Genomic DNA, 12,819 nt, shown 5'->3' on the forward strand with positions numbered 1-12,819 from the left:
CACACCTAAAATCATAATTAGTTTTGTAGCAGATTTATTTAATTTAGAAAACAATCCTCATACCGGTACATATAAAATCCAAAATATCTTCTTAAACCTTTAAGTTTCCGATACCCAAGACGAAAATTAACAAACAATGAACGTTTTCGATTCTCCTCTGAGATCTTCGTCAGGTTCTTCGTTTTTCATCACATTCCATTTTCAAAACCATCAAAGAACCTGACGAAGATCTCGGAGGAGAATTGAAAATGTTCGTTGTTTGTTAATAATTTATTTAATTGAAAACTGGTTCTAGAGTTTTAATTATTATTTATATTTTAAATTATTGTTTAAATGTATAATATGTTATTTAATTATAATAATTATAAATATTATATAATTTTTCCTGAAAAGCTTTGACACAAAATGCTTTTCCAAGGTCAAAACTGAAAAATTGGTGAAGTATTTTCTGAAAATGGTTGTGGAATTTGAGAGGATTGAATGATTTTATATTTTCTGTTTTAAAAAAAGCATTTTGTATCTGTTGTTATAACTTTGTTTTTAAATGTAATTTATTTTTTTTAATAGGTGAATGACGATTTTGAATTGTCTTATAGTAAATTTTTATAAATCAAGAGATTCACTATGGGGAACAGATATTAAGAAGTACTCATGGATGGATACATACCTAGCAAGTGATAATTTATATTATGCGATGGGGGTTAGTACATCATCTTTCCCATCAACCATTTCTGTTCAGCAATCTGAACAAGATACATATAATCAAGCTTCCCAAACTCAGAATGCTTGTGGTATATTTTCTTCAACTTCAATGGACCAATTTAGTAAAGAGAAGAAAAGAAAAGGAACAACTTTATCAACACTTCGCAAAAGACTCACGAGAAGAAGAAGAACAAGTAAAAGTTATGATCATGGACAAATATTTAGAGAATTTCTGAGCAGTTGGCCTCCACGAGATATAATTGCTCTTGTGGAAGAATATGAAGCAACAGCATCATTGAAAGAACTTTCTAATCAGGCTGAAATTGCAAGACCAATAACAAATAGTTGCAAACAGGACCTTGGAGAATTATTCCAGTACAAATATTGCTCTGATATTAATCTTATTTACCAAGGAACAGTTTTTGCAGTTCATCGTGCAATTTTAGCTGCAAGGTGTCCATTTTTTCGTGAGCTGCTCAATAGTTTATCTTCAATATGTACAGAAGTAGCTGTTGATATTGACATTGCAGGAGTAAGTGTTGAAATGTTCAATGAACTTTTGAGGTATCTTTATACAGGTGAATTATCTGTTGCTCCAACATATGAAGGAAATTTGAGTGTTCTTTTTCAGCTAAGTGAGCAATTTGGTATACCTAATCCTTTAGAAGAAGATTTAAGGTATCTTCTTGAAACAGGGATTTATAGTGATGTTTCAATTGCATTTACATCAGAAATGGTGAGCTTTAACTGTGGTGCAACATCATATTTATGTGATCATTCCAGCTTAGATAATACTGATAAATCTTGTAAAATATGTGTTAGGGAAGCAGAATTTTGGTGTCACAGAGCAATTTTATCAGCTCGATCTTCATTTTTTCGAAATGTGATTCGTCGAAGACAGAGATCTAAAGATATGAATGATATGCAACAAGCAAGAATAATTCTAGATGAAGCAATCATTCCTCGTCGTTATGCACAGATTTTGATCCAAGCACTATATCAAGATACATTAGATCTTGGATCACTTTTAATGGCAGCTTCAAAACGAGGAAATTTACCTGAGATTCATTTACAAAGGATCTTAATAGAAGAAGCAATGCAATTATGTGAAGTAGCCCGATTTATAGAAATGGAATCTTTAGTACAGTGTAAGTTAATTTTTGTGCTTTTATTTGAAATAAAAAATTAATTATTTTTTATGTAGTACAGTAATTATAATATCTATTATTATAGAATAATTTATTTCATAAAGTAATTATATTATAGTTTATTGTATTTCCAATACATACATCTGTTTCAAAGCTGATAGGAAAATATGGCTTTCCTCTTCAAAGCTGAATTCATTATTTTCAGTTAATGTGGTTCATTTTTAATAGATTTTTATCATTTTTCATATTTTTTTAATTTTATTTTTCAGTTTTTAAATTCTGTATCCTAATTTTGTAAAAAATTTAAATATTTTTCTTAAAAGAATAAGAAAAATAATTTTTTTTTTCCATTTGTAATTGAGAATAAATTTTCATCAGTTAATTGTTGAAACTAAAGTGAAAATCTTCATTAATATATCTTCAGTTTTATAGTAATTTTTTATGATTTACATATTTTAATATTAATATAATATTTTAAAATATAAATTATTATGTGAATAATAAATATTTAAAGATTAATCAATATATATTAAACATTTTAAATAAATTTAAATATTTATTTTAAATGTTTTCAGTTTAAAATTCAGTTTTCTTTTCTATTTCTTATTTATTTGCACTAATTTTAACATGTAGTTATTGATGCACATTTAATTTTAGTTAACAATTATATACTACTATTTCATTTTTGTCTGCTTAGCAAAATCAGCTGTTTATTGGTACTTAATGATATCTCTAACAGAAACTTTCAGATGACACACTTTTTTTTTAACAAAATGATAATCTATCTTGAGATTTGAAAAATTATAGAATCTACATTGATGTCCAAAATTAAATTGACAATTTCAAAATTAAGAATTTCTCAAAACATAAACAGCCAGTTTTAATTTGTTAGAGAAACTTGCAATAGGTAACAATAATTTTAATTAGACAATCAAAATTGAGTTCTTATCCAAATATGCAAAATAATCTTGATTCTGTATGAAGTTTTTCTGAGGAAGTTTCAACTTGCAAGTTCATTTTTTTTATTAATGATGATAGTTGCTTACACAGAACTGGGCTAGTCAACAAATACCTTGAAATTAAGAATATCCAAGATTTATCAGTATTATCTCAGTTAGATCTGACCTGAATCCCATAGTGTCTGTCAGTGATGCCCTAAGAAGACTAGTTGCAGAACATTTTATTGACACAGCAGCACAGTGCTCTTATATGCCAAAACAAGCAGGCACACATCAGAGCATGCTCTTATAAACAAAGTAGACGTGTATTTCAAAAATGTAAGAAAAAAAACAAAAAAAAAAAAAAAAGTAATTTTTCAAAATAAGAGAATTCTCTTATTTGTTGCATGGAAATATAGTAATTTATCAAAATATAAATATGACTTAAAACATATATTAGTAACCTATAAGGCTACTTTGTTTTTTAATAGATGTCTACTAGATACTAGTTAATTTCACAATACATCTAACTCAGTAACCTAAAACCAGCAATAAGAACATTCACTTTAAAACCACAAACATTTTCTTTCATCTTGAATGGACGTCCTCAGTCTAATGTTCAAAAATAGAACTGCGGGTTTTGGAACAAACAGGTTCAAATATGCTTGGTCCAAAACATGCAGTTCTGTTTTTTGGGGATGCCCATTTGGGATGGAAGAAAATGTTTGCTGTTTTAAAGTGAATGTTCTTATTGCTGGCTTTAGGTTATTGAGTTAGTTGTACAGGGTGATTATATACATACCTCCACTCTGGTGTTGGTTTAAGGGTAATTATAATTATTTCCCTACTCAGACCTGTATAGAGCCCATTCTCGTTGACATATTTTGATGAAACTTGGTATATATGTTATGGACCATGGGGAAAAGGAAAATGCAAAAAAATATTTTAGTTCAAATTTCTACCACTAGGTGAAAAAATGGTGCATGAAGAACACAAAATGGACAAGAAACAAGAAACATAAAATGGAAACATGAAAAAGGTTTTCATTCATAACGTTTGTTCAACGTGCAATCCATTTGCGTCAATCACATGTTCAAAGCACCTTACAGCGTGTTTAACAGTAGCCCAATAGGTTTCTTGAGGAATTGCAGCAACATGGCATGTTATGCTTGCTTTCAATTCAGGCAGAGCCTGTATGCTTTCTCTATAGACATGATCTTTCAGATATCCCACAATTTTGGTTGTGGAGATATCTGAAACAGAGATCATAAAGTCATATAGATTCAAGTCTGGAGAATGAGGATGCCAGGCATTCTGAAAACTTCTCGAAATTACCTGATCATCTCCAAATTTGTCAAAAAGCATTTCCGTCACTTGTCAGGCAGTATGCAGTGTTGTCCCATCTTGCATGAAGACAGTAGTCTCTAAACATCCTTGTTCTTGTCAAGTAGGAATGACATGATTTAGCAGAAGTTCACAGTAACAGTCCCCATCACAGAACACTTTCTAGGGCCTTGAGGTGTGTGATCTCTTCAAAGAAAAAAAAGGCCAAGAATGAAGTCAGAAGTGAAACCACACCAAACGGTGATGTAAGCAGAGTGCAGAGGCTGTTCATGCACATCATCAGGTCTCAGAGTAACCCCATATGTGACAGTTCTGAGTATTCACTGCTCTGTCTAGGGTGAAATGCATCTCATCTGATCACAAAATGTTCCATGGTCATGTATTGTCAATGGCTATTCTAGCTTGTTCTGGATCTTGATGGTGCAACTTTTGCAACATGTGGATCTTGTACAGATACCACTGTAAAATGGATTGCATAGTTTTTCGAACTGTAGATTAAGGAAAAGACAAATCACAAGACATTGCTTGAGTTGTTGGGAAGTGTTTGCTCTGTCAATCACAGCAACAGCGACTTGCTCCACAGTTTCATTTGAAATCCTTTTCCGACCTCTTCCTGGCAATACTCCCAACTCTCCAGTCTCTTCAAATTTGGTAATCATCTTTCTCAAACCGTACCCCTACATAGGCCCTATTTGCAAGCCTTTCAAGTGTCTTTTTTTTTTTTGTGGTTTAAGGCCCTTTACCACTCAAAGAGAGTATAAAAAGGCCCCTTCCTTTCAAGTGTCAATATGCTCACAGTGCAGCCGAACTATTACTGCTGTTCTGATAAAACAACTTTACCAGTAAAGTTTTATCTTTCTTCTGTAAAGACATGATAAAGAACATCATCAATTACTGGCTTTTTAAAAGGTTTTTAATTTTCATAGCATCTGCTGCATGCACCATTTTTTCACCTAGTGGTAGAAATTTGAACTAAATATTTTTTTGCATTTTCCTTTTCTTCATTGTCCATATAAAGTATATACTAAGTTTTATCAAAATACGTCAATGAAAACGGGATCTATACAGTAATACTTATAATTAAAGTTGCCTGAGCAAGGCAACTTTAATTATAACCACCCTCTATTGTGTTTTTAAAATATAAAATTGTATAATCAGTAGATTATAGATTTAGTAAAGACTATGTTGCACAGTGTATTTTAAAAAATTAATGTAAAAAGTATGATTTGCTTGAAACGTGAATATATGCTATTGCTCTGGTCTTAAAATAACACATCAATTATGTTTAACTATCCATTCTCACAATTGAGATTTATAAGTTACTTGTCTATTTTTGTTATATTGTTTTAAATTAAAATTCTTTTAAAATAGATTGTGAAGATTTTATTGCTGAATCAATTACACTGGAAACACTTGTGCCTGTTTTACAATGGAGTGAACAACCACATGGTTCTCCTTGGGTTTATCGACAAGCTTTAAATTTCATTCGTGAAGAATTCAGTACTGTAGCTGCTTCACCAACATTATTTCAGCTGGAAAGAAATCATTTATTAGAAGTTGTAAAATCTGATTTTTTACAAGTAGGTTGAAGTTTTAAAATTTATGAAGTTACATTTTCATATATTAAATAAAATTTATCATCATTATATTTTAAATTTGTTATATTAGAAGGTAGAGAGATCTTTGGCCAAAGTTTGTAACCATACATTACTGAATGTTAAGAAACTTAACAATATGATAAGTTTTAATAATTACTGGTTTATGAAGAGTTATTAATACATTAAGCTGTGCAAGTAGGTTGTTTTTTCAGGCTACCATGAAATTTATATAGTATTACTCCAGTGCTTATAAATGATAATTGATATATTGACTTGCTGTTTATGACATATTTGTTATATCTTTAATTATAGTTACAAATGTTTATAGACCGTTTCCTCTCAGACTGTCTTTGAATTGTTTGTGTTATGTATTAAAATATCAAAAAGATAGGTGATCCTATATTACTTATTTATTAGAATTATATCTAGTCTATTTCTTGTTCCCTTTGCTGTCAGGAATGATAGTTCTACCATATTACAATTCATACTCTTTATTCTTTAAGACTGACTGACCTCATATTTATTCATATATTAGATTTTCAATGAGATGGTGCTTTCAAATGGGATCTTGGTGTGTTCTGCTGGCTGATTGTGCTGATTAAAAGTATCTGTCTGTGAGAGGTGGAGGTTTGCTGAGATTATATATCAAATTGTTTTGGATGTTTTATGCATAGATTGTGTTCACACTAGCAACTGTGTACTTTTTGTAAATGTATTTTCTATAGTTATTTGTTTCATTATCTAATCCTGTTTAGCATTTAAGAAGCTAAACAAACTGACTTTAATTGCAATCTCAGGAAACAGTTTTCTTCTGACCGATTGATTACCTGTTTGACACAAATTAATCCCGTTTGTCAATAAAAGAAGGATAAGAACATAGAGATGTCAATCATGTAAAAGTTTTCTTATTTTCAATTGCCATCTTTTTGTTCTATTAGTGACATTATTAGTGATGCTGTTTCATTGCATCCTAGTTAGAATGGAGATAATTTGATATTAATTTTTCACACTTGCCTTGTATTACACTGATATTTTGTTGTGTATAAAAGAATTTTTTGTTTTTCTGAAGTTACTGATGGAGTTTACTAATGTTGATGTTTCTCTTATCTCCAACCAGAAGGAGATAGATGAATCTTTCCATTATTGATCTTAAGCACTACACCTACAAGCAATATCCAGTAAGAAAATACAAAAGTATGTGAAAGCAAATTTTTCCATCCATGTTGAACCGTCATAGTTTTGAATAGTTAAATTATTAATCTTAGTTGATAATGATAATATGTCGAAAATCTTGTTGGTTCTGTTTAATACTATCAGATTTGTTTTGGTTATTTGATACTAAAGGAGTAAGTTAATACTGGAATTATAAGTGCTGATGGATATAGTATTGTTATCTTCTCTCTCTCTCTCTCTCTCACACACACACACAATTTAATATAACGTTGCCAGTTGCTAAACGAATCGACCAGTGAGGCTAATGTTGCGCCAGAGACATGTTTAGGGTCATTGTGTTGCCTAGATCCTTGTGGGCCCTAGTGTATTTGGGGCAATGTAGCCAGTAATGTAGTGTTGTTTTCGCTGCACCACAATGGGGGCAACCCGGTGAGTCGTGTAGGTGCTGTGAGTAAAGGAAAGCATGTAAGGGGGCCATCTTGGTTTGAAGCCAGGCCAAAAGTGTCTCTGCGTGGTGAGACGACGCACAACTGTACCTCCAGGGGGCAAACGGGCGTAGGTGGTCCTGGCCTTTGTTGCGAAGCGTCGCTGACCAGGAGTCCGTCGGGGTGCTGATGGTGGTGTCCTGCATGGCCCAGGTGAGGTTGCATGAGGGGTTTCCAGATGGAGCCACCAAACGGGTTGCGGCAGGCCGCCTTCTTGATCAGAATGTTGGTATGGCCTGGTGTCCATCTGATGACGATGGGCACTGTGTGGGCGCTGACAATAACCGTGAGATCGATGATGATAGGTGGTGAAGAGAATGAGACGTTGGCCATAGCCTGGATGACCGAGCGGCTGTCAGAGAAGATTACAGTGGGTTTGGCGAGCGGGGCACTGATGTGGATTGCACGCAGGATACCCTGGGCTTCTGCCCTGAAGACGCTGCAGTAATCGTGCAAGGACTAGGCCTCAGTCTTGTTTGTGTTCGAAAAGACTATGCCAATGGCGGTCCAAGTACTGGACTTGAATGCATCTGCACCTAGACAGAGCCAGCCTGGCCATTTTGCAGTGACAGTCTCCCGGAATCGGATGCTCATGACGACTGGTGGGTTGGTGGACGAAATGGGGTAATCGTCTAGGCTGATGTGTGGATGGACACTGGCAGTGCTTGGTGGCACGCAACGCTGGTGATAGATGAGAGACATCAGTTGGCCTTCCTGCCAGTAACGGGATATGACTTGGTACACGTAAGGTTCCTGGTGACGGTGCCAACGGTAAAAGTCCAAACTAGAGGCAGTTTGGTAGAGGTCGTGTAGTGGGCTAAAACTGCCCCTCGATATTTGTGCCACCGCATGGGAGAGTGTTCTGAGACGTAGCCTCAGCCGTAACGGCACATAACCAGTCTCTGTGTAGAGTGATAAGAGAGGGATCGTCTTGGGCATGCCCAGCGCCATTTGTAATGCGGCATGGAGGGGTTTCTCAATGCAATTGATGGTGGTGGACGGGGCGCCATCCAGAAGCGGAGTTCCAAACTCTGCCATTGGGCTGAGAACCACAAAGATAAGCCTGAGGAGCTCCGTTGTATGAGCACTGTTACGGTGGGATGCGAAGTATTTAAGGAAAGAACCCGCTCTGGTCAGTTTAGTGCGTATAAAAGTCTCGTGGGCCGTCCACGTGAACGTATGAGAAAAAAGCATGCCCAGGACTCGTATGGTGGTGTGTTGCGGGATTCTCCCCAAAGGCAATGTCAGTGTAATTGGCGGATGGTTATGTTTGGGTAACAGGTCCATGACAGCGCTTTTTGTGGTGGAGAAAGAGAGGCTCCATCTGGCCGCCCAGTGGGTCAAGTGGTCAAGTGCACTTTGCATGCGGATGGTGGCCTGAGTGGGCTGGTACTCGTTACGAATAGAAAGAGGTTGTTCGCGTATAGGATTGCCTTGACGTTCGGACGGATACCCTCCCAGAGTTCCACCATGTAGCTGGTGAACAGGAAGGGCGCTGAAACGCTGCCCTGTGGGTCACCCTGCGTGCGAGTGTGGTACAATGACAGCGCGCCTCTCCAGTGAACCTGGAAAGTGCGCTGGAGTAGGAAAGAGGAAAGCCAGCGCGACATCCGGCCTCCCACGCCCAAGGACGACAGCTTTGCCAGAAGGCCATGGTGGCAGACAGAATCATATGTGCTCCCTCCAGATTGAGGGCGATCAAGTACGTCCATCGGCGCTGTGCCTGAGCTACAGCGATGTGGTGATGTATGGTGACCAGTGCTTCCTGGACGCCGCGATAAGGTAAGAAGCCGAAATGATGGGGATGGAAGTAGTTTGTATGCATTGCATGCGCCTGAAGGTGGTGCAAGACAAGGTGTTCAAAGATCTTGGCGAGCTGTGACGTCAAGGATATTGGTCTATACGAGCTGCAGCTTGTAGCGGGCTGACCCGGTTTAGCGATGGGATGATTGTGGTCGTTTTCTAATTCGGGGGACAGATCCCAGAAATCCAGAACTCGTTGAAGAGGTCCAGAAGAGTGCAGAGGCTGGCAATCGGGAGTGCCCTTAAAGCCCGAGCGCCGATGCTGTCCGGGCCGGACATGGTGTTGTGAATCTGGCAGAGTGCGTGGACCAGTTTCCGGAAGTGAAATGGACGGTCGTCGCTTGCCGTTGTGGGCTGGTGGGGTGCTGAGAGGGGAGAAAAGCTCCGATCGGGCAAATCCTCCTGAAGAAGTCAGCTAGTGTTTCCGCCTGTTGTAGCGGTGTTAGGGGGTGGTGTGGGTCTAGATGATATTCTGGGTATTTGCTGTAGCCGGTGGGCTTCGCAGCCGGCGGAAGATCCGAAAAAGTGTAGGGTGAGAGGGAGGGGATGCACATATGCTGTTCCACCACTCGTGGTGGGAGTGGCAGACCTTGCGATGAAGCTCAGCCCCCAGTTTTTTGTAGGTGTTCCACCAAGTGATCGATGCTAACTGACGGGCCTGCCTAAAGGTGTGGCGTTTCTTGGCCCGTAAGCGGCTGCATGCTGGGGTCCACCAAGGGGGCAGTCGCTTGGGAGGAGCTGCACGACCTTCGGTTGAGTCAGTGAGCGCCGCGCGGATCTTATTGATTAAGGAGTGGTAGTCGTTGGGGTCAGGCTCCCCCTCCGTCCAGCTTTGGCTGATGTTGGTAGCATACTTGTCCCAATTTGTGTGCCAGCGTAGCGTGAAACGGCTGGGGTGCCAATGGTGCCTGGTAGGGACATGATCAGCAACACCTGAGCATGGTCGCTGGTGAGTGTATCGGCGCTGGTGCTCCAGGCAATCGTCCCCATAAAGTCTGGTGAGCAGAGGGTTATGTCAATGGCTGAGGCGCCTCCTTGGCGGAAATGGGTGGGCTCCCCTGTATTCGGGCAACTGAAATTGGCTGTCATAAGCCAGTTGAATAAGGTTTGGCCCGCCCCATCGGGGTGCCCGCGCTCATCATTCCAAAAGGGATAATGTGCATTCCAGTCACCTCCGATGATGCATGGCCGATGATGGTTTTGTGTGAGAGTATCTAACATGTCCTTGGTAAGGTCCCCGTGCGGGGCATAAGCGTTGATGACAGAGAGGAACGTCCCCGTAACGTAGATCAGTGCTTCTTGGTATTCGAGGCCCTGGATGGTGGGGTTGTGCGAGCGGTACCGGACAGGCCACCGGTGGGCTATGGCTGTAAGTAGTCCCCTCCCTGGGCCATGAGAAGGGTATATCTGGCGTCAGGAAGGTCTCCTGGATGATGATATCTGCATCTCTGTACCACTCTGCAGTTAAGAGGAGGTTGCGTTTCGATTGAACCCCCCGCGCGTTCCATTGTATGAAACAGAGAGTGTGTTGGTTGTTCGGGGAATTAGCCATTTGAATGTTGTGTCTTTTGCTGGTGACGACGGAGTTTCGCAGACTCAGCTGGTGTGGGCGTATTGAGGTCCTCGTGGGAAGGGGCATGGCATGGACCTGGAGCCGATTGGGATTCCATGTCTACCACGAATTGTCTGTGTCAGGCGTCGTTGTTGTGGCTGATTGGTTGTGTTTAGTCCCTTTATTTTTTTTGCTTCGTTGTGTGTCAGCTGTTGTTTCCGCCGTGAGGGAAGAGCGTTTGGTTGGTATTGGTGTGACCGCTGCCTGTTCCGGACCTAAAGGTTGGTCAGGTGGGGGCAATGTCGAGATGGGTGTTTGTGATCGTGGGCGGGCAGTTTGACAAAGGCTCTGTATCTCTGCTTGGAGAGCTGCCACGGTATACTCGAGTTGACTAACTCAGCGTAGAAGGGTTGTAAGGTCCCCTTGCATGCCATTGGGGGAGCTGATTGTATTGCGAACCCAGCGAGGAGGCTGGCCACCAATCTCTTGCACATTTTTGGTGGCAGCAGTTGCCGCCTGAGCGAAGGTGCGGGGAGGGCCGCGTTGGGTTCGCTTTGCCTCGGCATATGAGACGCGCTGTAGGGCACTGAGTTTTAGAAGGCGTGCTTTGTGATGAAAGATCGGGCAGTTAGGGGAGTTGACGCTGTGTTTCCCCCCACAGCGCATGCACCCTCTGTCAGTGGTGGTGCAGTTAGTTGGGTCATGGTCAGCCCCGCAGTTAGGACAGCGGTGGCGTCTCCGGCAAGTACAGGTGGAGTGACCAAAGGATAGGCATCGTCCACACATGCGCGGTCGGGGGATGTAACGCGCACATGGGTAGCGCTGATAATATATTGTCTTGTAGTCGATCGGGACAGTTCTGGCCACCAACACATAGATGGTGGGACTTGGGAGGGTGATGGTGTTTTCAGTTTGCGTGAAACGGCGAATTTTGATGATCGGCTTGATCGGCCACTGTGAGGGCCTCGTATATCTCCTGTACTGTTATTGAAGGGTCGACCCCCTGGAGGAGGTATGCCCTGAGGCTGAGTCCAGGGCCAGTTGACTGCGGACAGGGGATCCAGCGAGGGTGTTGATTTGGAGAGCCGCCTCAGCGGTATGGGAGTCCCGTGTCTTCAGGATGAGAAATCCCCCTCGGGAGTATCTGACGTCTGTGAGTAGGTCTGGGTGGGGGAAGTGCAGTTGGAGCACCGCGTGCAATTCTGCCAGACGTAGGCAATGGAGGGGACCATGTCCTTCCAAAAAGACAATATAAAAATGGTTCGGGGAAAAGTCTGGATGAATGGATCTAAGTTTGTCCAGCTCTGAGAGCGGAGAAAAGAACCGAAAATCAGCGTGATGGGGCTCGGCACCGCGTCCGGCGGTGTCAGCTCCTCTCCTGAAGCCTGCAAGACCTCCACGCTGAGTGAAAGCCGAGAAAGAAAGCTCCTACCTGCTCTGACTATCACGGGGCGAGGACGGAAGCGAGGAAAACTAACACTTCTAGCTGACGAAAGCGAGCTAGGTCAGCGGGCTGGAAACGCAATTAACCAATTGAAAAGCAGAGACAAAGAAAGGCGTCCGTTCTGATTGAAACCAAAACCGAAACTCTATAGTATTGTTATATGCATTAAGGTGTAGCAGCTTTACCCTATAGAAGAATTTCTTCTCTGTTGCAGTTTTCATCACTGTATAGTTCTTGCTTGTTCAAGTCCTACCTGTATCAACTTCCAACTCATACCAATTTCATTTTACATTATATATAATTTTGTGTTTTCTGAGTAGACCTAATTATGTTTTTACATAATTCTCTATTAAAGTTATACAAATAATTATAGGAATTTTGCATAAATCTAATTGGAACCAAAAACAACATGGAGGTGCCTACAAACTTTTTTAGAATGTGGGTCAATCATGTTAAATTAAAACAAATTATGTAAAAAGAGAATGAAATTTTTTCTAATTTATGTTAAATCAAAATTTATCATGAACTTTTTATAAAAACAAAATTGGATGCAATATATTCAACTTTTATATTTACTTTTTACATATACAGTCAAAACTGTTTTTATGCGGTGGATAGGGACTGCATTAAAA

The 12,819-nt window shown here is 40.0% G+C and overlaps 1 protein-coding gene across 1 annotated transcript in view; it reads left to right on the top strand.

Moving 5' to 3' along the window:
• LOC136969561 (BTB/POZ domain-containing protein 7) overlaps positions 1–12,819 on the top strand; it is a 48,281-nt gene that overhangs the window by 15,032 nt on the left and 20,430 nt on the right. The window contains exons 2-3 of the mRNA XM_067263778.1: positions 568–1,850; positions 5,504–5,712. Coding sequence (XP_067119879.1) covers positions 572–1,850; positions 5,504–5,712 — 1,488 coding nt within the window. The 5' untranslated portion in view covers positions 568–571. The remainder of the gene's footprint in view (positions 1–567; positions 1,851–5,503; positions 5,713–12,819) is intronic.

Source organism: Centruroides vittatus, unplaced genomic scaffold (genome assembly GCF_030686945.1).
Source record: "Centruroides vittatus isolate TY-2023 unplaced genomic scaffold, ASM3068694v2 contig_18, whole genome shotgun sequence".
Classification (NCBI taxonomy): domain Eukaryota; kingdom Metazoa; phylum Arthropoda; class Arachnida; order Scorpiones; family Buthidae; genus Centruroides; species Centruroides vittatus.